The sequence below is a fragment of the Lipotes vexillifer genome, unplaced genomic scaffold (assembly GCF_000442215.2).
Source record: "Lipotes vexillifer unplaced genomic scaffold, Lipotes_vexillifer_v1.1 scaffold1785, whole genome shotgun sequence".
Lineage (NCBI taxonomy): Eukaryota > Metazoa > Chordata > Mammalia > Artiodactyla > Lipotidae > Lipotes > Lipotes vexillifer.
In genome coordinates, this window is record NW_006785388.1 from 56,478 (window position 1) to 78,282 (window position 21,805).

Consider the following 21,805-nt stretch of genomic DNA (forward strand, 5'->3'; position numbering starts at 1 on the left):
ATTCCTGCTCCCTCATAGGGGGCCACCCTTCATCCCTACCTACCCTTGCTGGGCAAAGAGAACTGGCACACAAAGGGCTCCCGGGCAAAGAGGTCATTCTGATCGTCGTACACGTAGGAATCCAGGACCTGCGTCTTGTGTGACCTAGTGGACCACTGGTTTCAGTTTGCAAGTGCCCACATCAGACCTGGCACTCAGGGAGGGGGCCCTCCACCAGCAGCTCCATTTCATGTAAGCACAGCCTGCCTAGCCTTTCTAGAACTTCTTTTAGATTGAGATATAATTTGCACATCGTAAAACTCACCTGTTTAAAATGCACAATTCAGTGGCGTTCAGTACATTCACAAGGTTGTGCAACCATCACCACAATCAATTTTAGAACATTCTTATCACCCCAAAGAAACCTCGCCCATGAGCAGTTCCCATTCCCCTCCCTGCCAGCCCCTGGCAGCCCCTGATCTGTCTTCTGTCTCTGTACATCGCCTCTGCTGGACATTTCATGTGAATGGAATCCAATAATACATAGTCTTCTGTGTCTGGTTCTTTCCCTTAGCACATGTTTCAGGTTCATCCAGGCTGCAGTCTGGCTCAGACTTCCTTCCTTCTTAGGCTGAATGATATTCCACTACGTGGAGAGACTGCCTTTTGTTTATCTGTTCATCAGCTGACGGACACTCGGATCATTTCCACTTTGAGATTGTTATGAGCGGTGCTGCTGTATGGGCGTGTCTCTGTTCCCCCATCATTTTGCAGTGAATTCCAGACATTATGTAATTTCATCTACATATAGGAACAGGTATCCTTCCCTGACTGCCACCCTTGCCCTCTCAATCCTGACCGCCCCCCCAGGCTATCCTCCCAGGGACTTAGGGCTGTTTCTGGAAACTGGGTCTGCCCAGGACCCACGACAGGCCCCTGGTGAGCCTCTTCCCAGAAGCTGCAACCAGTCACTCCCAAAGAGGGAGCCAGCCTCACCCCGAGCCCCTGTGGCTTCCACAGGAGAGAGGCGGGGGGCCCCACTTCTGTACTTGCAGAAGGAAGGCCACCTGCTGGAGGGACACATGGGCACTAAAGCTGTCTGGGGTAGAGGACAAGAAGACCCCAGGGTACCACTGAGGAGAAAAAGTGTGATGCGGAGGTGAGGGCCACCCTTGGGGCTACTGCGCCACCGCACACCAAGCCAAGTGTCCAGACCGCCCTGGTCACCATCTGCACTCACCGGTAGATATACACATATTTTTCCTTGTACGTGCCACGCCCCAGCAGGTGGCTGCTCAGGAAGCTGTAGGGCCCAGAGTCATCAAATCTGCCAGGAAAGGGGAACCTCAGGTCAGCGGCCCTGAGGCTCTGTGGGGCCCCCAGTTTAGACCACAGAGCCCTCCTCACCGATTGAGTTCTCGAAGCAGGAGTGGGATGGCACTGCCAGTAGAGTCCACCACCTCCTGCAGCACTGTGATGTCACAGCGAGCCAGGATCTGCAGGACACCAGGAAGGCCAGCCCCACTCAGTGCCAGCCACCCTGGGAGAGGGGTGGTATCCCTGGGGGCCCGGCACCAGCGCGGCCAAGAGTGGCATGACACGCTGGCTGCAGGCCAAACAGAGCAGCGAGGCTAGAAGGGACCCAGGAGAAGACTGAACGCCATCTCCACCAACACCACACCCACTTCATGGAGGAGGAGACTGAGACCAGCGACAGGGAAGGAAGGTGCTCCATGTCTCCACACCATGTCTCCTGATGTCCCCTCTTCTCTGGCACATGCCCCTGGTCAGGTAGGGCTAGGGAGCTTTGGGCCATGGTCCTTAGGGGCACAGCTTCTCTGCAGTGATGAACCTACCTGAACTAAGGTATCCAGCACAGGCTCCCTGGCCACCTTGCTGAGTGTCAGCCGCTGGGTGTTAAAAGCACAGATGTGAAAGGTGTCAGCCCCACCAGCCAGGAGGAGGAGCAGAAGCAGTGCATGGCCGTGTATGGGCTTCTGGAACCCTCCAGAGGAATCCAGGTTGCTCCAGGTTCAGGTCCCAGTTGGGCTCAATTCTAGTTCCAGAAGGACATGGTAATATGCGACAGAGAAAGTGGTGCCATCCTGCTGCTGCCCAGCACCAGCCTCCCAGAGCTGCCAGCATCACACATTTCCTTTCTTCCTTGTGGACACCTTCTGACATCAGCACGTATGGTTCAATCTCGTTCTTTTTAATTGCGGTCAAATACACATAGCATCACGTTCACCATCTTAGCCATTTTTAAGTTCAGTGGCATGAAGCACCTTCACATTGTTGTGTAACCATCCCCACCATCCATCCCCAGAACTTTTCCATCTTCCCAAACTGAAACTCTGTCCCCATCTGACACTAACCCCCACACCCCCTCCCCCAGCCCGTGCCCCCCCATCCTATTTTCTCTAGGAATCTGACTGACTCTAAGCAGCTCATACAAGTGGAGTCATACAGTATCTGTCTGTTCGTGACCATTTGATTTCACTGATCATAATGTGCTCATTTCATCCATGTCAGAATGTCCTTCCTTTTAAATTCTGAATAACATTCCACTGTATGGATGGACCACGTTTTGTTCATCTATTCACCTATCCATGGACACTGGGTTGCTTCCACTTTTTGGCTACTGTTAATACTGCTACTGTGAACATGAGTGTACAAATATCTCTTCAAGTTCCTGCTTTCAATCCTTTTGGTTAGATACCTAGAAGTGAAATTGCTGGAACATATGGTAACCCTATATTTAACTTTTTTGAGGAACCGCCATACTATTTTCCACAGTGGCTGCCCCATCTTACATTCCCACCAGCAGTTCACAAGGGTTCAACCTTAGAGTTGATTCCAACTTTTCACTGCCATTAGCAACTAGAAGGACCATCTTCGTGCATCTCTGTCTCCTCACTTGGCAGACATTATGCTTAAGACAAACTCCCAGAAGTATAATTGCTGGATTCAAGGGCATATGCATTTAGAATGATCTCGGATACACCAGCTCACCACACTGCAGTGTGTGATGGAGCCCCTCTCCCCATGCCCTCCACTACTGGTGAGCCCTACTTGTTCATCTTACCAGCTGGAGCACCCCTCTTCCTGAGTGTCTTTCTCAGTTTATCTTTCTCTCAAGCCCCCAGGCTTTGCCCTGTCTTTTGGGCTCAGGCCCTTGCTCAACTCCCTGTTGGTGTTGCCCTCATACAGCGACGTAAGTCCCTCTACTTCTGTCTGCCTGCTTTTCTCTGTTGCCTTGTCACCTTCCCCCTTGGTTTCACTTTCTGCCTGCCTGGGCTCCATGCCTGTTTCTCCCTAGCCACCTGCTCTGTCATTCATGCTAGTTTGGGTCCCCTGCCCTGGTATCTATTCTGGGATGTATGTAGGCCTTTAGGCAGCCCTGGGCTGGCAAGGGCAGGCTTGGAGACTCTGGGGCCAGGGGCTCCCAGGTGGGCGGAGGAAAAGAACTAGAGAGTTCCTGGCCTCAGCCCAAAGTCGGTCTGGGCTCCCAACACCAGCCCTTAGCCCCAGCCCTGGAATTCCCTTCCCCTCTCACCTTCCCTCACAGGCTGGGGGCAACTTCCTCCTTCCCTCTGGCCAGAGGGCTCCCATACCTGTGCAGAACGGGTCGTCTCCACACCACCTTCCTGTGCTGTGAGCGGATCGCGACTCCCCACGGAATCACAGCGTCTGCCTGGGCAGGGACCGTAGACGAAAAAAGAGGAACAGACTTTCAACTCTCCCCACCCGTCAGGGCTGGCTCGGCAGCCCCACCCTTCCCGGTGGGCGGGCCCGGCCCTGGCTCCGCCCCGGAGGCCACAGGGAGGTTGGGCAGCTGTCCTGGCGCGGACCTGGCCGCCCACTTTCCCACCAGACCCCGCCTTCCCCACCCGGGTGGGACAGGGCGCTAGCGGAGGCAAAGGCCAGGGAGGGTTTGAGTAGATGACCGAGCTGTGAGTCAGAGTTTTTCCTGTGCCCAGGGCGCGCGGTGAGGAGCTGCGGCCGCCCGAGCGCAGGCTCTGTTCTGCGCTCTCCCAGGCCCGGCGCTCAGCCCCTGTCCCCGGCCGCCTGCAGGAAGGATACAGTGGGGAAGACTCCAGAGCTGGAGCGCGTGCCCGAAAAAGGGAAGCCCCGCGGCGAGCCTGGGCACCCCCGAGGACAAGGGCCTTCTCTCCAAGTCCTCGGGCCGGGCCCGGTGTGGCTGCGCACTTCTGAGCGCTCTGAATACCCAAAGCGAGTGACAGTCGGCACAGGAACTGGCCATGGTGGTGGAAGCCGAGGGCGGACTAAAAAACTACCTGAGAGATTAGAGCACTGGCAGCTCAGTGCCCCATGGGGATCCTGCACTGTCGCTGCTGGGACAAATGGGGGACTCAGGCGGTGTCTGCGGGCGGGTGATGGGTCCTTACTGAATGGTTGTAGTGCGGTCTTCGGGGCAATGTCCCCGGTGGCAGGACCTACGTGCTAATGGATTGGGGGTGGTGATGAGCCGAAGATTGGGAATTTTTTTTTTTTCCGCATCTTGCTGGATCTTCATTCCGGAGCAGGGATTGAACCCAGGCCCTCGGCAGTGAGAGCGCCGAGTCCTAACCACTGGACCGCCAGGGAATTCCCGGGAAAAATATTTTTTAATCAATAAAATTATACTTTGCTTTAAAAATAAAAAATAGACTGCTTAACGCCTACAGGGCTTTCTTTTTGGGGTGATGAACATGTTTGGAGCTAGTTAGAGGTGGTGGTTGACAACACTGCGGGTGTACTAAACGATATAAAATAATATATATAGTATTTTCTATTGTATGTTATATGCTTCTATATATTACATATTGCATCACGTTACATTATATTACATACATACATTCGTATAGTACAATTCTGTAATATTGTGATTATATAAAGTTGTACGGCTTCCCTGGTGGCACAGTGGTTAAGAATCGCCTGCCAATGCAGGGGACACGGGTTCGTGCCCTGGTCTGGGAAGATCCCACGTGCTGCGGAGCGGCTAGGCCTGTAAGCCATGGCCGCTGAGCCTGCGCGTCCGGAGCCTGTGCTCCGCAACGGGAGAGGCCACAACAGTGAGAGGCCCGCGTACTGCAAAAAAAAAAAAAAAAAAAAAAAATTAAATAAGTTGTATGTAGCTAATTATGTAAAGTTACATAATGTAACATAAACAATACATAACATTTAACATTACATATGTTACATACATAAAATAATGTAATATAAAATGCTATAAAATACTATAAAATGGTTAATTCCGTGTTATATGAAATTATTGAAAACAAAGGGGGGAAAAAACTAAAGTAAAAGTGCTCCGCCAGCCCCGATCTTTTTTTTTTAAATAAATTTATTTTATTTATTTATTTTTGGCTGCATTGGGTCTTCATTGCTGTGCGCAGTGCATGGTTTTCTCATTGCAGTGGCTTCTCTTGTTGCGGAGCATGGGCTCTAGGCCCGCGGGCTTCAACAGTTGTAGCACGTGGGCTTAGCTGCTCCGCGGCACGTGGGGTCTTCCCTGACCAGGGCTCAAATCCGTGTCCCCTGCATTGGCAAGCAGACTCTTAACCACTGCACCACCAGGGAAGCCAGCCCCGATTTTGTGTGGTGTCAGGTAATCGTGCTGCGCAGCCCATGTTACTCACAGAGACTTCACCGGGTCGGAACTAACGAGGCGAAACTGACCTGCAGCTGGCGGGCGGCCTCAAATCCGGGCTGCTCTGGAGCGGGGCGGGGCCACGCGGCCCGCGGGCCCGCCCCCGCTGCCGTCAAGCGACCCGAGCGCGTTTTGCGACAGACGGCGGTAGAGCCCGGCGCCGTCGCAGGCTCGCTTTCCGGCGGGTGCGGGGGCCTCGCTGCTGCTCCCGTCCACGCTAGGTCCTCAGTGTGCACCCCGTCTCCTGGCTCCAGGGCGGCTAGTGTGTGGCGAGAGATCGGGGACGGGCCCGGTTCTGGCCTGACCCACTAGGTGACCTTGGTCGAGTCCCCTGTCGCGCCGAGCCGCGGCGCCCGTCTGTGGCGCGGGCCTGTTAGGGACCCATCCCCCGAGCGGTTGAGGACACAGACCTAGAGTAGCCCCACAGCCTGCCCCAGGGCAGGGGGAGCGCCGGGCCGCCGGGGGCGGTGGGGGGAGCTCGGTCGGGGCGGGGAGATGCCCCTACATGTGAAATGGCCGTTCCCCGCGGTGCCGCCGCTCACCTGGACCCTGGCCAGTAGCGTCGTCATGGGCTTGGTGGGCACCTACAGCTGCTTCTGGACCAGTGAGTGGACCCAAAGCCGAGGCAGGGTTGGCCACGGGTCTCCACGCGCAACCAGAGTTGGGGTTCGGGGTTGGGGGCGCTGGCAGGGGCTGGCTTGGCCGGGGGGGCTCCCTGGAAAGGAAGCCAAGATCCCGACCCTCCCGCTCTCCCGCCAGAGTACATGAACCACCTCACCGTCCACAACAAGGAGGTTCTGTACGAGCTCATCGAGAACCGAGGCCCAGCCACACCCCTCATCACGGTGTCCAATCACCAGTCCTGCATGGATGACCCTCACCTCTGGGGTACACGGGCCAGTGTGCTGGGTTTGGGGAAGCAAGGAGGGAACCTGGGACAGGGCCAAACACAAGCAGAGCAAACTCACTCCTCACAGGCTGCTTTGCATAGCTCTAGCACTCCCGTTTCTGGGATGTCCTGCCCCAGAGATGAAAGTTTGATTTGTGGCCCCTTCAGCATCCTCCTAGGGATGAGCGCCTCAGATATTTGGAGGGAATGGACGTAGAGCAAGGTCTGACAGCTTCTTTACTCTGATGTATCAGGCCCAATGTGTCAGACCCTCCATTCTCTAAACTGTTGACGGTTCCAAAGAGCCTTGGGAACAAATCTGAGGACCACAGAGTGTCCTGTCAAGGAAACTCTGGGCTAGGGGCTGGAAGACCTGTGTCCTGTTTCCAGGTTTGCCCCAGGCTGGGTTTGTAGCCTTCCACCAGCCTCGTTTGGGAGCCCGCTTCCCCACCTAGAAGTTCCTGCTCTGCTGACTTCACAGGGAGTGGCTTGGATCCAGTAACCCAGATGGCTGGGTACAGGGGTGCCCAGGGCTCCCACTGCTGAACTCAGGAGGTTGTAGACTAGGAGGTCGAGCTCGTGAGAAGCCATTTGGTCAAATCAGAGCCTTTCATAGCTCACCCTTGCCGCCAGGCAGAGCATGGCCTGCAGGGTGCCACAGGCAGATTCCAGGAGACCAGGAAGGAGGCTCTAGAGCCATCCAGTAACCTGGACCAGGGTGGTGGCAGTGACAATAGAAGGATAGGCAGCGTCAGAATGTATCGGGGAGGCAGGCAGACCAGCTGTGGTGACTAATAAGACATACGGGGTGGGAGAGAGGGAGGGGCCAGGGAGAACTTGGGGGTCCAGCCCAAGGGTCGGGAAGATGCCACTTTGGGCCATAGGGAAATGGTAGTACTGCTGTCCATGTCCCTCATTCCCCGAAACAGGATGACAGGAATCGGCGCCCCCTAGGTACAAGGTAAGTTGGGGCATGAAGTCTTTCCTCTCCTCCAGGGATCCTGAAACTCCGCCACATCTGGAACCTGAAGTTGATGCGTTGGTGAGGAGCAGTGGGCCCCTCGTGGTGGGCCGGCAGGCTTCACCCGTCCCTGCCCAGGTCTGCCCTCCCCCTACTGTGCCCAGGAGGAGCCTCCAGCAGTCCAGGCAGGGCACGGGGTGGGGCCCCGCAGGCCCTCCTGTGCCTCCATTCTGCACTGCCCACGATGTTAGGCCTCACGCTGGGGGCAGGGCAGAGAAGCAGGGTGCAGGGGAGGCCGCGGTGACCGCGTCTGTCCCCGCTCCAGGACCCCCGCGGCCGCAGACATCTGCTTCACCAAGGAGCTGCATTCCCACTTCTTCAGCTTGGGCAAGTGCGTGCCCGTGTGCCGAGGTGAGGTGCTTCTGGGGGCTTCTCTGGCCTCCCTTGGGGCCGGGAGATTGGTGGCGCATGCCTTTGGCTTGGCAGTGCTGGGAGTAGAGGGACCCTGGTGGGACAGGGAGCTGGGGGCCACTGCCTCACTCGCGTGAGGCCCAGCTTCATCCTGCGGCAGGAGGGGTGGCAGTGGCTGCTTGGAGCGCACTCCATTCCCTGCGACTGCCTGAGGATTGTGTGCCTCCGGCTCCGGTGTTAGAAGTGGACGAGGCGTTATCCACGGTTCCTTCTCTTGAGGACGTTGCCGAGAGAGACTCACTGACGGCAGTGTGGTGTCATCAGTGTGTGATGGTGGTGGCCTGTGCCGTAGGGTGAAGGGTGTGATGTTGAGTGATTACTCAGCACCTCTCGAGAGCTTCTGGAGGTAGGGCCCATTTTCATCCCCCTTCTCCAGATAAGGGGGCTCAGAGGGATAAAGGTGCTGCCCAAGGTCACAGGGCAAGAGGTGGCAAAGCCAGGATTCAAATCCAGGTTTCTTTTTCCTCTGGGGAAGCAGGATTTTTCCAGGGAGAGTATGAAAGGAAAGGCATCCTAGACATGGGAAGCATGTAGCATACGCTGGAGAGGTACGTGATAAGGGTAGAAAATGTGCATTGCAGGCTGAAAGTGAAGGTTCTGGAACAATCATGTGAAGAATTTGGGCTCTGCTTTCTCATCAGGGTAGTGACAGGGCTTTCGAGTGTGGTTAGAGAGAGAGCCCCCGGCTGCAGTGTGCCTGGAGGGCAGAAGCGGGGTCGAGGATTGTAGCTGGGCCTCTGGGGGTCACCACGGAGAGCAGAGACAAGACAGCTTTGGGATACGCTCTGGAGGCGGAGTGGACAGGACTTGATAGGTTGGGTGTAGGAGGGGGCGAGGAAAAGAAAATGCAAAGATGACACTAGGTGATGTCTGGTAATGATGAGCCACTGGGAGGATGGGACTAGGGGAAGGCAGCATGGTGGTTGAGAGGAGCCTGTCACCTGAGGAGGGAACGGTCCAGAGACAGTGAGATGCACAGCTCTGGAGCTCAAAAGAACGCTTGGGAATAAACATACCAGGAACTCAACCACAAAATCACAAACATAGAAGTGAGATCGTAGACAGGGAGAGCAGGGAGAGAGCAGGGGCCCTGGACAGCACCTCAGCACAGAAGGAGACACGAGCCACCAAAAAAGCAGAGAGCAGTGGCCAGAGAGGAAAGTAGCAAAGCAGGGCCCCTCGGTACTGTGGAAGCCTCCAGTGACCCTGGAGAAGCCACTTCTCTGGACTGACAGCCACAGGAGCTTCAGGGCAGGGCGTGGGGTAGACGGCAGGGGTGGGGTGGCCACTCCTCCCAGAGGTTGGGTTGTGAAGAGGAAGTAACCAAAGGGCGTTGGAGGTCAGGGAAATCTTATTTCTAGTAGATGGAAGTAAAACATGGTAAAATCCAATAAAGTAACCTCAAATAATAAACAAGGTTCTTTAATGAAAAGCTGCAACGCCCACCTCCAGATCCACAGACCTAGTTACTCCCCAGAGATAGCCAACCTGGAACACTTTCTGTCTTTGCTGCTTTTGGAGGCGGCTTCCTTTCACTAAAACACAAGCAGAGGCTACAATGCCATGGCAAGCGACCGTGGCATTGTTTATCATGTACTGCTCTGAGAGATGGCGACTCTGCTCATGTACCCCATCCCTGAGTCTCAGTTCCTTCTTTCTGCAACCTCAGAGGCCTTCCATGTCCACTTCTAGTCTCATTCTTTTTGACCCGCATCTAAGTTTTACTGCACAATAAAAGCAGCAAGTGAAATCTTAATCCTAAGCACCTTCTGGTGAGAGAAAGTGGGCAGGGACAAGTTGCTTCTCAAATGCATTTGACGTGCAGCAAAGATCTAACAACACAAATTGAAGCAAAGGCAGTATCTGGCACGTGCTGCTTCTGTGTCCCAGGAAATTCCCCTTTCCCCGCAAGCATAGGCCTTGTGATAGGATGTGGAGTGTCAGAGTGAGGTCCTGTACAAGCTCTACAAGTGAGCAGAAGCAGCATTTGCAAAAGCTAAACATTGTGAAGTGTTGCTCCCAAAGCACGGTATTTGCAAATTTTGATTCCAAGCTGGATGGCTCGGTTGCACCAGTGGGTTTTTGTAGAGCAGGAGCCTGCGCCCCTGCAGCCCATCCCTACCGGCTAATGCGAGCCCAGGTAGGGAGACTGCTGCTCTCAGCCGTGACGCCTTGAGAAACTGCAGTGGGTGACTGCTCCCCAGCTCCAGCCCCTAAGGGAGCTGCCGGGCCGGGTTCCCATTTGGGTTGGGTTGAGACTCCTGGATCCCTATCTAGCACCTTCCAAAGACTCCGCCTTGCAGAGAACAGGTTGAAAGTCCGTTTCTTAGTGCATTGGCCCAAATAGTCCTGGTGTCAGTCTGTCTGTCTCTATTTACCCGCTTCTTCAACCTCCCCCCCTTCTCTGTCTGTCCACTCTACAGACAAGGTTGACGAGTGAGGCTCCTAACTGTGTGTGGCTACAGATTGCCCCCATGTGCCTCCAAGTCAAGAGCCAGCACGCGGCATTAGGCATTCATGTCTGTGTTGTTGCTGACTGCCGGGCCACCTGGGTCCAGTGTCGTGGTCTCAGGGCAGCTCCAAGGCGAGTTGTGCTAGCATTGGGGGCGGCTCAACCCTGCTGTTTTCCATGTAGCAGGTTTGAGTTTTCCCCAACTCTCAGTGATACTGTGTTCCGTCAAACATTCTCCCGTTCCCGAGAGGCCTGGCTGAGGGTGAGTCTAGTATTCAGGGGGAGCCCTTCAAGGAAGGGGCCAGCAGGAGGCAGGGCCAGCAGAGGCTGAGGGCTCAGGAAGGGCTGGGGGGCCTGTGAGGAGTCGCTGCGGGAACTGGCCTGGCAGAGACCCCAGGGAAAGGGTCGCTGTCCAGAATCTGGGGCCCAAGTGAGGCTGGAAATCACGAACAGACTGGGCCAGAGGCAGCAAATGGTAGGCTCACCCCAGGGGTGGCTCATCCTAAAGCACCAAGAGCCCAATGAGGGAGGCAGCTGAGCAGGCCCGAGAGGGACCAGCCTTGGAAGGTGTTCGTGTGGGCCGCCCTCTGGGGGATGGGGAGCTGCTGCTTCGCGCCCAAGGAGGGTGGAAGGGGGGCCCTGGAGGATGGAGACTGAAGGGAGGGACTGTCTCTTGGCAGGAGATGGCGTCTACCAGAAGGGAATGGATTTCATTTTGGAGAAGCTCAACCACGGGGACTGGGTGCACATCTTCCCGGAAGGTCAGTGGGGCTGGCAGGGTCGTGACCCTCTCAAGAATATGGGTGGGACTGCCCCCCCGCCACCACCCAGCAGCCCCCAGCCTCACCTCCATCCTGCCTCTCAACAGGGAAAGTGAACATGAGCTCCGAGTTCCTGCGCTTCAAGTGGGGTAAGAGCCGCTGGCTGCCTCCGGCTGGGTTGGACTGTGGCAGGTGGGGCAGAGGAGCGTGTTGGGAGCGGCGGGAAGGGCAGGTGCCGGCCCAGGGCAGCTGCTTTTGACTGGGGGAGGGCAGGAGTGGCCCCGGTCGCAGGCTGGCACCGAAGCTCCACTCATGCCACGATTTCTGCCTCTCCCTGGGGTAGGAATCGGACGCCTGATCGCCGAATGTCATCTCAATCCTGTCATTCTGCCACTGTGGCATGTCGGTGAGCCAAGGCTGCGGCCCAGGGAAAGGGGCTTCGCTCGGTCATATTGGCGGGTGGGTCTCCTCTGGGTGGCAGAGAGTGGGTGCCCGGGCTGCCCTGCTCCACCCCACACCTGCTTCCCAGCCTTCTGTCTGCTGTGCTACAGGAATGAACGACGTCCTTCCTAACAGCCCGCCCTACTTCCCCCGCTTTGGACAGGTGGGTAGGGCTGCTGACCTTGTCTGTCTGTCTGTCTGTCTGCCATCTGCCCCATGACTCCCACTCAGCACCACTGAGGCCAGATTCAGGATGCTGCAGCAGGGGGAATGGAGTGAAGCCGGGGCGGGGGGACTTCCTGGCACCAAGGCCGGGGGCCGGGGCAGGGGCAGGCCTTGGGATTGGGACAGGACAGGATGGGATGACTAGGGCATGGACCCCAGGACTGGGATGGCCCTTGGATGTCACTGAGCCCAACCACCTCGTTTTAAAGAGGTTAGAGTGGACCCGAGGGAGTACTCAGCAAGGTGGGGACAGGATTTGGCCTCTGGCTCCCCAGGGTGCTGGGGCTGTGGGCACCCCCTGCTCCTGTCACCCACTGGCGGCCACTCTCCCCACAGAAAATCACTGTGCTGATTGGGAAGCCCTTCAGTGCCCTGCCTGTGCTCGAGCAGCTCCGGGCAGAGAACAAGTCAGCTGTGAGTTTCTCCCCCAGGCCATCCCAGAGCTGTCCTAGCCCATCCCAGTGCCCTTGGCCTCCCAGGAACCCTGGGCGAAGCTCCCTGAGGGCTGCAGGCCAGCCCCAGTCCTTCCCCTCAGGTGGAGATTCGCAAAGCCCTTACGGACTTCATCCAGGAGGAATTCCAGCGCCTGAAGAGCCAGGCCGAGCAGCTCCACAACCACCTTCAGGCTGGGAGATAGGCGCCACCCCGCCCAGACCCCGCCCAGACCCTGCCCCGGCTTTCCTCTTGGACTGGGGCGGGGACGGGGAGGGGCGGCGAGGCCTGGGACAGAGGCAGCTCTGGGACCTGAGTCCCAGCTGCCCAGCAATCGGTGCTGCCTTTGGGTTTTGGCCCTGCACAGAGCTGGGCTGGGGGATGGACTGATGCTTTGAGCTCAGATACGGTTTTTTAGACAGATTTGTTCAGAACCCTTCACGGGTGCCCTCTCCTAGTTGGTGTGCGTTCCAGCTCCTCTGTGGTTCTTCAGCTGAAAGAAGGGTCTCAGCTGCTCCTCCCACTTGGCCACACAGGGAGGAAGACATTTAGGCAGGGGCCTCCTTCCTTCTTGCCTTCAAGGTGTTCTCTCCCAGGGCCGGGCACTGGAGGGAGGGTAGGTGAAGCGGGGCGGTGGCCAGGCCTGGCTTCTACCTGCCTGCCCAGATCCAGGAGCTGCTCACCACTTCCTCAGGGATGGCCGTCAGCCACATCTTCCTTCTGCCCGTGCTCCCCACAGGCGTGGGGCCCTCGGGCAGGGCCCAGCCCTGGGCTGCAGGCAGAAGAGCAGCCCTTTTCCAGAAGTGGAGCCTCTGCAGCAAGGGCCCAAAACGCGGCCCCTTGCCCTCACGCTGGGGCCTACCGACTTCTCCGTCCTTTCCGCCTCCCTGGCATCACTTGAATCCCTTGGGGCCTGGGTTTTCATGTTTTATAAACAATAAAGCATCTGTGTTGTGCTCTTTTACATCTGGCCTCTCTGTAGGGGGGGCGGGTGGGAGGTGACCTTCTGGACAGGAAGGCTGGACCTTAGAGCTCTGGGCACATCAAGAACACTTGACCAGATGGGCTCTCAGTCTGTACCAGTCGCCTAAGGCTTCCGTCATTGTCTGTAATCCCCATACAACCTTGCAAAAGTAGGGATTAATCTCATTCAGCAAAGGACGCAGAGCGAGGTTAATGGACTTGCTTCAAAACCCAAAGATTTGTAATACATGTAACTAACGCAGGGCTCACGCCCAGAATAAATAAAGAACTCCTATAAATCGGTAAGAGGATAAACAATCGGATAGAAAAACGGGAAGATTGATGTGAGCAGTCATTTCATAGAAGAGGAGACAATGGCAGAGCTGAAAATACATGTACTGTATGAGTTTGCTGTAACTGCAGTAACAAAGCACCCTAAACTGGTAGGGTTAAAACAACAAAAGATTTATTCTCTCATAATTCTGGAGGTCAGAAGTAACGGCAGGGTTGGCTCTGTCTGGGGGCTCTGAGGAGGGATCTGCCCCTCTCCTAGCTTCCAGTGGTGGCCAGCAATCCTTGGTGTTCCTTGGCTTTAAGACACAAGTTCACTCCAATCTCTGCTTCCAGCTTTGTATGGCCTCTTCTCTGTGTCTGTGTGTCTCTTTTTCTCTTCTTACAAGGACACCATTCGCTGGATTAGGGCTCGCTACTCCACTATGACCTCATCTTAACTAATTATACTCACAAAGATCCTTTTTCCAAATAAAGTCACATTCTGAGGTTCCAGGTGGACATGAATTTGGGGGTACACTATTCAACCCAGTACATACACTCTATGACCTGATATATATACCCATTGAAATGCACGTATATGTGCACCACATACGCAAGTATTGGCAGCACCACTAGCCGTGTTAGCTAAAGTGGGAAACCACTCAAATGTCTCTCAACACTAGAAGGGCTCAATGACTGGCAGAACATCTATCTAGGGGAACAGCAGTCATGTTACTGTTATGCAATGACTCACATTAACCTCCCAATTTTTTTTTAATATTTATTTTGGCTGCGCCAGGTCTTAGTTGCAGCACGCAGGATCTTTGTTGCGGCATGTGGACTTCTTAGTTGTGGCTTGTGGGATCTAGTTTCCCGACCAGGGATCAAACCTGGGCCCCCTGCACTGGGAATGCAGAGTCTTATCTACTGGGCCGCCAGGGAAGTCCCTAACCTCCCAATTTTGAGCACAGAATCTAGACACAAAATGTAATACTGAATTATTCCATTTATATAAAGTCCAAAAACAGACAAAACAAAATCATCATATTGAGGGATGCCTGCTTATCTCGTGCGATGGCCTGGAGGTTTGTGTCCCCCCCAAATTCACTGAAACCTAATCCCCTAATGGTATTAGGAGGTGGGGCCTGTGGGAGGTGCTTAGGTCATAAGGTCATGGGGGTGAGGTCCTCATGATGGGATTAGTGCCCTTATAAAAGAAGCTCCAGAGAGTTCCCTCACCCCTTCCACCAGTGAGGATACAATGAGAAGTCTGAAACCTGGAAAAGGGCCTTCCCCTACCCTGATGGTACCCTAATTTCTGACTTCCAGCCTCGGGAACTGTGAGCAATAAATTTCTGCTGTTTATAAATGCCACAGTCTGTGGTACTTTGTCATAGCATCCTGGACGGACTGACACAATTGGTAAAATTATAAAAACCAAAGAGATTACCACAACAATCAGGTTTGTGGTCACTTTGGTGGAAGGGAGAAGGAAGTGATGGGAGGGGGATGAGGGGGTTTGGGGAGGTAGACATTTGAGTTCTTAACTTCGGTGATGCCAAGGGAGTGTTTGCTTTGCTAAGTCATTGCGCTGTACACCTGGATTTTGCAACTTTTCTTTTTTTGGCCAACGTAGGGGTGGGGGGCAAGGAGTGTGTGGGGAAGGCAAGCCTGGGAGGGCTGAGCGGTGGTCTGGGTGAGCGGGCTCAGGGTGTGGACTCCACCTTGCCTGGGGACACACTCGAGATGATGTGGGATGCAGGGGTGAGGCAGTGGTGCCCTTCCCGTCCCTTCACCTGTCTCACACCCAGCACAGCATAGAGTTCAATGTTTCAGCAGCAACGTTCCAGTGCCTAGTCACTTGCTGTGCGGGTGTTGTAACACTCTCACGGGGCCCCTGGTGGTCTCCTGATCCCCGGATCCCAGCTATGGTGGGGTGCCCTGGAACCTGTCTCTTCCAGTGTGTCTCCTGCCTGACAATGGGCAAGGAGGGGTGCTCCTAAGGGAAGGGGGAGACTGAATCACTCTGAACTACGGTGCCATCTGCCGCGGCCCCGAGACATCTTGCGTTTGTAGGTCATGAAAAGCCTCCCGGCAAACAGGGACGGTAGGGAGCACCGGCACCTGCCAAGGGGAGAGTGAAACCAGGGTCGCGGAAGGCTCACCACCAGACTAGCAAGGATGGCACGATGCTACCCGTGTCCGCTGCGCAGGACGATACCATTTCGTCAAGCTCAAGTATGAGCAGACTGAGCACTAGACTGTTTAGGGGGACATACTGAAGTGGTCAACCTGTAAGGGAAAAAAAGAGAGAATGGTAAACAGCAAATTCAGGGTAGCCATTACTTCTGGGCGTGGGGCAGGAAAAAGGGATTGGGGGAGACAGATTCTTGCCCAGGGACTGGCAGCACTCTGTGAAGTCTGGGGTGGGTGATGAGGGCTCTTTTTCTTGTATATTTCGCATACAATAACGTATCATGTGTAATGTGTGTAAGACACAGGCCACGCGTGTCTACGTAACATACGTAATCTACGTAGCACACAGATATTACACATATTTTGGAATGTGTCCAATATTATATTCAAACAATTTAAGAAGACATGGAGTTGATGAGGGCCCAGAAGGGTTTTAATGAAGAAATGCTTTTACCCTAAAAATGAAGCAGCAGACAGCAGGTGCTTGTGGGCGCTATCAGCATTTAGTGAGTGACTCAGCTTAGATGTCACCTTGTGGTCAAAGCAGACTCAGGTGGTGCCCCTCTTTGCGCCTCCCTCCCAGCCCTGTGTCTGCCCCTTTTGAACATACATTACCCTGGGTTGTGACCCACTATTCTGCATCTCCTCCAGATCAGATTGTGAACTTGAGGGGCAGGGTCCAAGTGTGACTCAGTGCCTGGCCCATAGCAACTGCTTCAGGAAGCCTCAAGGGTCACCACTCCGGGGACCTCCGGGAACTGAGGGAAGAAGAAAAGTAGCCACGGGACTTTCTCCCTTAAGGATGGTGAGCAAGAGACTGCTGGCCAGCAAGGTCACACTTTTGAGCAAGTCTTTGCCTTGAAACTTTATTTAAATGGTGCCCTGTGTGTTCCTACGTCTGCCCATGGCCATTGGCTCCTCGTTTTTTTTTTTTTTTTTAATATTTTTTTATTTATTTGGCTGCATCGGGTCTTAGTTGCGGCATGTGGGATCTTTTGTTGCAGCATGCGGGATCTTTAGTTGTGGCCTGTGGGATCGAGTTCCCTGACCGGGGTCAAACCTGGGCCCCCTGCATTGGGAGCACAGAGCCTTAGCTACTGGACCACCACAGAAGTCCCATAGGCTCCTCTTGTCACCCTGTGTCACTGTTCTGATCCCTGGGGCCTCTGTCCCTTCCCTCGACAGCTTTCACTCCTGTGGCATCATTATAGAACTTTCCTCTCAAAACGTGTCCCTTGCCGGGTCTGTCCTGGACCTGGAGGACTTTGACTTTACCGTGATGTCCCAATTGGGGGTCCTCATTTTGTTTCCCCCTCAGGTGCTGGGCCGGGCAAGATTTCTAGGACTTTGGTGAGTGACGGAATGACAGACCAAGGGGATGCAACTGACCCCCAGGGCAGCGAGTGACAGCAAGAGCAAGGCCAGGGGAGGGCTTAAGCATGAGGGGCTCTGGTTTCCCCACCCCCCGCTGGCTGCCCTGGCTTTGACCTCTCACTTCAGATGCTCCTGGGGCCCTTGCCCCACCCCCCACCATCATGCCACCTGGTCGAACCTCAGTCCCGCACCAACACTGAGGCAGTGACCTCTGCCCCTCCATTACCCTGGCCAGGCCCCCATCATCTTTCTCCCAGATGATGGCAACAGCCTCCGCCTGGTTTCTGCTTGCACTCCCATCCCTATCATCTGCTCTGCTCCCACAGCCAGATCCGCCTTTTCAAATACAAATCAGATCATGGCACTAGGACTTCCAACCTCTCCCAGGGTTTTGGGGGCACAGCGAGCTCCAGCACAAACCTCTCCCCTCAGCTGGCCCGGACATGGCCAGTTGGGGGCCCCGCAAACAACCCAAACTTAACTGTCCCCAACTGATCTCATCTCCCAGGCCCCAACTCAGAGACATCCAAGAGCCACCTTCAGCCACTGTCCTCCCTGACCATGCCAAGCCCACCTCCTGTCTTCAGCTCAACTGCCACTGTCTTAGTCAGAGCCACATGCGTGACAACCATGACTACAATCTCATAAGCAGTTTCTCAAACAAGTGCAGGTGATCAATGGTCTGTCAGCTCCGTGGGGCTGGGTGGGAGTCATTGTGTACACGGTGCGGTGGCTCCCAGCATCTAGTCCCCCTTCTCGTGTGCTTTCCTGTGCTGAGTTGAGGGTTCTGCACGCAGATTGAATCCTGCCAAGGAGATGGTGTTTGAGGGGCAGGGGCGGCAGCAGCAGTGGCGGGGCACAGTGTCCCAGTGTCTAGTCACAAGTGCCCACATCTTTGCAAATACAAATGGCACTGCAATGGATCTCTTTGTATGTGCATCTTGTGCTTGGCTGAGTATTTCTGTTGAATGGATCCCTAAGAGGGAAACTGCTTGGTTAAAGGTCATACACGTTTTAGTTTGTTAGATGCTGCCAAATTATCCTCCAAAAAAGTTCTACCAATCGATACTCTCACCACTGTGTAGGTGAGACTCTATTTCCTAACATCCTTGCCAGCAATGGGCCTGATCAAACTTTCATCTCTCTCTCTCTATATATATATATTTTAAAAATAAATAAATTTACTTATTTATTTATCTTTGGCTGCATTGGGTCTTTGTTGCTACGCGTGGGCTTTCTCTAGTTGTGGCGAGCGGGGGCTACTCTTCATTGCGGTGCGCGGGCTTCTCATTGCGGTGGCTTCTCTTGTTGTGGAGCACGGGCTCTAGGTGTGTGGGCTTCAGTAGCTGTGGCACGTGGGCTCGGTAGTTGTGGCTTGTGGGCTCTAGAGTGCAGGCTCAGTAGTTGTGGCACACGGGCTTAGTTGTTCGGCAGCATGTAGGATCTTCCCGGACCAGGGCTCGAACCCACGTCCCCTGCATTGGCAGGCGGATTCTTAACCACTGTGCCACCAGGGAAGTCCTTCCCTATATGTTTTATTATGAAAAACATCCAACATATAGTGTGTTAGTTTCCCAGGGCTGCCATAACAGATTACCACAAACTGGTAGGCTTAAACCAACAGAAATTTATTCTCTCCCAGCTCTGGAAGCTAGAAGTCCAAAGTCAACAGCGCTGTGCTCCCTCTGAAAGCTCTAGGGAAGAATCTTTCCTTGCCTCTTCCAGCTTCTGGTGGCTCCAGGAGTTCCTCAGTTGGCAGCTGCAGAACTTTGTCTCCATCATCAATTGGCCTTCTTCCCCGTGTGTCTGTGTCTAAATTTCTCTCTTCTTATAAGGACACTAATCACTGGATTTAGGGCCCACCCTAATCCAGCATGACCTTATTTTGATCACATCTGCAAAGATCCTGTTTCCAAATAAAGTGACATTTACAAGTTCTGGATGCACATGACTTTTAGGGGGATACTCTTCAATCCAGTACATGTACCAAGGTCAAAAAAAGCTTACAGTGAACACCCGTATACTCACCCGCTAGATTTCAATGGTCACTAATATGAGAAATAAAAAATGGCACAGAAAGGGACTTCACTGGTGGTGCAGTGGGTAAGACTCCGTGCTCCCAATGCAGGGGGCCGGGGTTCGATCCCTGGTCAGGGAACTAGATTCCACATGCATGCCGCAACTGAGAGTTCACATGCCACAGCTAAGGAGCACGCCTGCTGCAACTAAGGCCTGGCGCAACTAAATAACTAAATATATATATTTTTAATGGCACAGAAAAAGATGAAAGTCTCCCAATTTATTTGAGGTGGTGTCTCTCATCTTCTGACTCTAGCTGTCACTCTGTCTCTTTCCTCTCTTTAAGGCAAACTTCGAGAAAGGACAATCTATACCGTGTCTCCACTTCCTCACACTGACATCACTCTCACCAAACTGGTGTTGCTAAGTACAAGAAAGTTTTCTGTCCTCATCCTACCTGCTTCCTGGCAGCAGTCGAGAATGCCGTTGTTAACCACGGTGTGCTTGAAACTTCCCTGGGTTTCCCCCTCCTCTATGCTGCTCCTTCTCCGATCTCTCTTCTGGATCCTCCTCCCTGCCCATAGTAAGTGCTGGCGTTCCTCTGGACGCTATCCTGGGCGTCCTCTTCTCTCCTTACTTGTATAAAGGAGGGTCCATCTGCAGGAAAAAGAAACCACTCTTGCTACTTTAAGCATTAAGAAGATTAAAACAGGGAAAGGGGAAGCTGTGCGTGTGGGAACCAGCGGAGCCCGCTCCGCCCCGTTCCTTCAGCAGGGATGGAACCCGCGGCGCCCGCAGAGGGGCAGGAGGCTGTGGGAGCCGGCGGAGCTCGGTTCCGCCCCCTTTCCTACTTGGAGCGTGCGCGCCTGGAGACACGTACAGCCAACCAGTGAAAAGGAGCGGCTTTGAGTGGCATCCACTTCGTCCAATCACCTGAGGGTCTGGAAAGCGGTCTTGCGCCCGGACCAATGGCGGCTCGAGGCGGAGCTCGGGCGGGGGCGACGGTCACCTGATCTGCGGCAGCCGCGGCGGGTCCAGGGAGTGGAGGCCGAGAGGTTTTGATGGCGGCGACGGCGGTGGATCGAGTGCGGGTGGGGATGCGGCGGTCCCTGGCGCTCTGGCAGATGCCATGGCTGCCGTTGGTGATGGTGGCGGCGGCGGCGGTGGCGGTGGCGTCGGAGCAGCAGGTGCCGCTGGTGCTGTGGTCGAGTGACCGGTGAGCGGGGCGGGCCGGGGCGGGCCGGGGCGGGCTGTGCTGCGCGCCGCGTCGGCTGAGGTGCCCTCGCCCGACTCCGGGGCTGTCCTTGGCGAGGGGCGGCGGGGCCGGGAGGGGGACTGTCCCTTGCGCGGCGGCTCCATCGCGAGTGGGCTGGGTCTGAGCTCTGGGCCCCACGCATTAAGCTGGGAGCCCGTGGGTTTCCGATCTCAAGCCATGAGCCTCCGCTTGACAGCACGTCTTCTATCCCCTGCCAGAGACCTCTGGGCTCCTGCGGCCGACACCCACGAGGGCCATATCACCAGCGACATGCAGCTCTCTACCTACTTAGACCCCGCCCTGGAGCTGGGCCCCCGTAACGTGCTGCTTTTCCTTCAGGACAAGGTGCGCCTGCCACAGCCCTCTCTCCCTCGGTCATCAGGAGGCAGGCAGGCCCCCTCCCCGCCCCCGCCCCAGGACACTGAGGCCCATTCCTCAAGGGAAGCTTCAGTGACCTTGTCCCAACTCTTGGGAGGTGTGGTTCCTCCCTTGGGAAGGCATGTAGGAGAACGTTCAGTGGGAATGGTGAGGGCCTTGAAATGGCACCCACTTGATTGGGGGAAATAAAGGGTCAGAGGCCAGATGCCCAGTGAGTGCCAGACCCTTATCTGGTCTACTCTACATGGTGGGGATGATGAACCCTGTTTACAGATCAGAAGAGTGATGCCCAAGGATGGCAAATGACTTGCCCAAGGTCACACAGCTAATGGGTGGCAGAGTCGTGATTCTAACTGTAATCATCGTAAGAGAGAGAATCGAAGAACGATCACTTACTGAGTGCTTCATTTGCACTATGCTGAGCTGATGTCATTATCTCGGTTTTACTGCCAAAGAAGGATTGGCTGAAGTTGTGTGGCTTGTGCAAAGCCACAGCTGGTTCCAGCCTGAGTCTGTTGGACACCCCTCCACCCCAGGTTTGTGCTCATATCCAGCACACTGTTTACCCTCCCATCTGGGTCTTTCTGCTCCTAAAGCAGGCATGTAGACCACCAGCAGGTTCTAGGGCAGTGCAGGATTGTCGTTTGGGAGGTTATCGAGCTTCTGCTTGTCGGTTCCTCATTGATGGCCTGTATGGCTCATTCCCCTTTTGGTCTTGCTCTGTCGTTCTGTGGGCCAGTGGTGGTGGCTGTGCTGGCCTGTAGTCTTTCCAGGAGGTGGTAAATAATGTAGTCAGACTGGAACTCAGTTCTAGTTCTACTACTTACTGGCCTTTGGACACGTGAAATACTCTGCAAATGCCCCTTTCCGCATCTGTAAAATGAAGACGCCACTGATGTCAGAGGGCTGTGAGGAACATTTCTCACAGTCCGTGTGAAACACGTAGCTGGCATCCCCACCCTGTCTTATGGCATTCCTTCAATTCATTCATTTGTCAAATATGGACTCTGCCTAACTGTGTACCAGGTACTAAGTGTTGGGGACACAGCAGTGAGCAGAATAACCCAAGCCCCCCCCCCCCCC

General features: G+C 54.8%; 3 protein-coding genes across 4 annotated transcripts in view; 2 read left to right on the plus strand and 1 right to left on the minus strand.

Annotated features, from left to right (window-relative positions):
• Nucleotides 1–4,243, minus strand: part of DNASE1L1 (deoxyribonuclease 1 like 1) — a 5,095-nt gene extending 852 nt beyond the window's left edge. The window contains exons 1-7 of the mRNA XM_007457450.1: nt 4,146–4,243; nt 3,870–4,047; nt 3,594–3,673; nt 1,836–2,004; nt 1,387–1,475; nt 1,220–1,306; nt 44–144 (exon numbers count right to left, since the gene is read on the minus strand). Of these exons, the coding sequence (XP_007457512.1) occupies nt 44–144; nt 1,220–1,306; nt 1,387–1,475; nt 1,836–2,004; nt 3,594–3,673; nt 3,870–4,047; nt 4,146–4,243 (802 nt within the window). The remainder of the gene's footprint in view (nt 1–43; nt 145–1,219; nt 1,307–1,386; nt 1,476–1,835; nt 2,005–3,593; nt 3,674–3,869; nt 4,048–4,145) is intronic.
• Nucleotides 4,244–6,123: 1,880 nt separating this feature from the next.
• Nucleotides 6,124–12,469, plus strand: TAFAZZIN (tafazzin, phospholipid-lysophospholipid transacylase). Of its 2 annotated transcripts, XM_007457432.1 has the most exons (10): nt 6,124–6,236; nt 6,392–6,520; nt 7,518–7,563; nt 7,808–7,893; nt 11,086–11,166; nt 11,274–11,315; nt 11,510–11,572; nt 11,718–11,770; nt 12,169–12,246; nt 12,368–12,469. In XM_007457432.1, exons 1-10 carry the CDS (start codon nt 6,128–6,130, stop codon nt 12,467–12,469), a joined length of 789 nt encoding a protein of 262 aa, XP_007457494.1. In that variant the 5' UTR covers nt 6,124–6,127. The 2 variants fall into 2 exon arrangements, with proteins under 2 accessions (XP_007457494.1, XP_007457495.1); XM_007457433.1 differs by lacking the exon at nt 11,274–11,315.
• A 7,621-nt stretch (nt 12,470–20,090) lies between these two features.
• ATP6AP1 (ATPase H+ transporting accessory protein 1) overlaps nt 20,091–21,805 on the plus strand; it is a 6,944-nt gene continuing 5,229 nt past the window's right edge. The window contains exons 1-2 of the mRNA XM_007457434.1: nt 20,091–20,305; nt 20,563–20,689. Coding sequence (XP_007457496.1) covers nt 20,151–20,305; nt 20,563–20,689 — 282 coding nt within the window. The 5' untranslated portion in view covers nt 20,091–20,150. The remainder of the gene's footprint in view (nt 20,306–20,562; nt 20,690–21,805) is intronic.

What these genes read in the sequence shown, in the direction of transcription:
- TAFAZZIN (XM_007457432.1), top strand. Translation starts at nt 6,128, where the DNA reads ATGCCCCTACATGTGAAATGGCCGTTCCCCGCGGTGCCGCCGCTCACC. An exon ending in CTACAGCTGCTTCTGGACCA is followed by an intron (nt 6,237 to 6,391) that starts GTGAGTGGACCC and finishes CTCTCCCGCCAG; the next exon opens with AGTACATGAACCACCTCACC. An exon ending in ACTTCCCCCGCTTTGGACAG is followed by an intron (nt 11,771 to 12,168) that starts GTGGGTAGGGCT and finishes CTCTCCCCACAG; the next exon opens with AAAATCACTGTGCTGATTGG.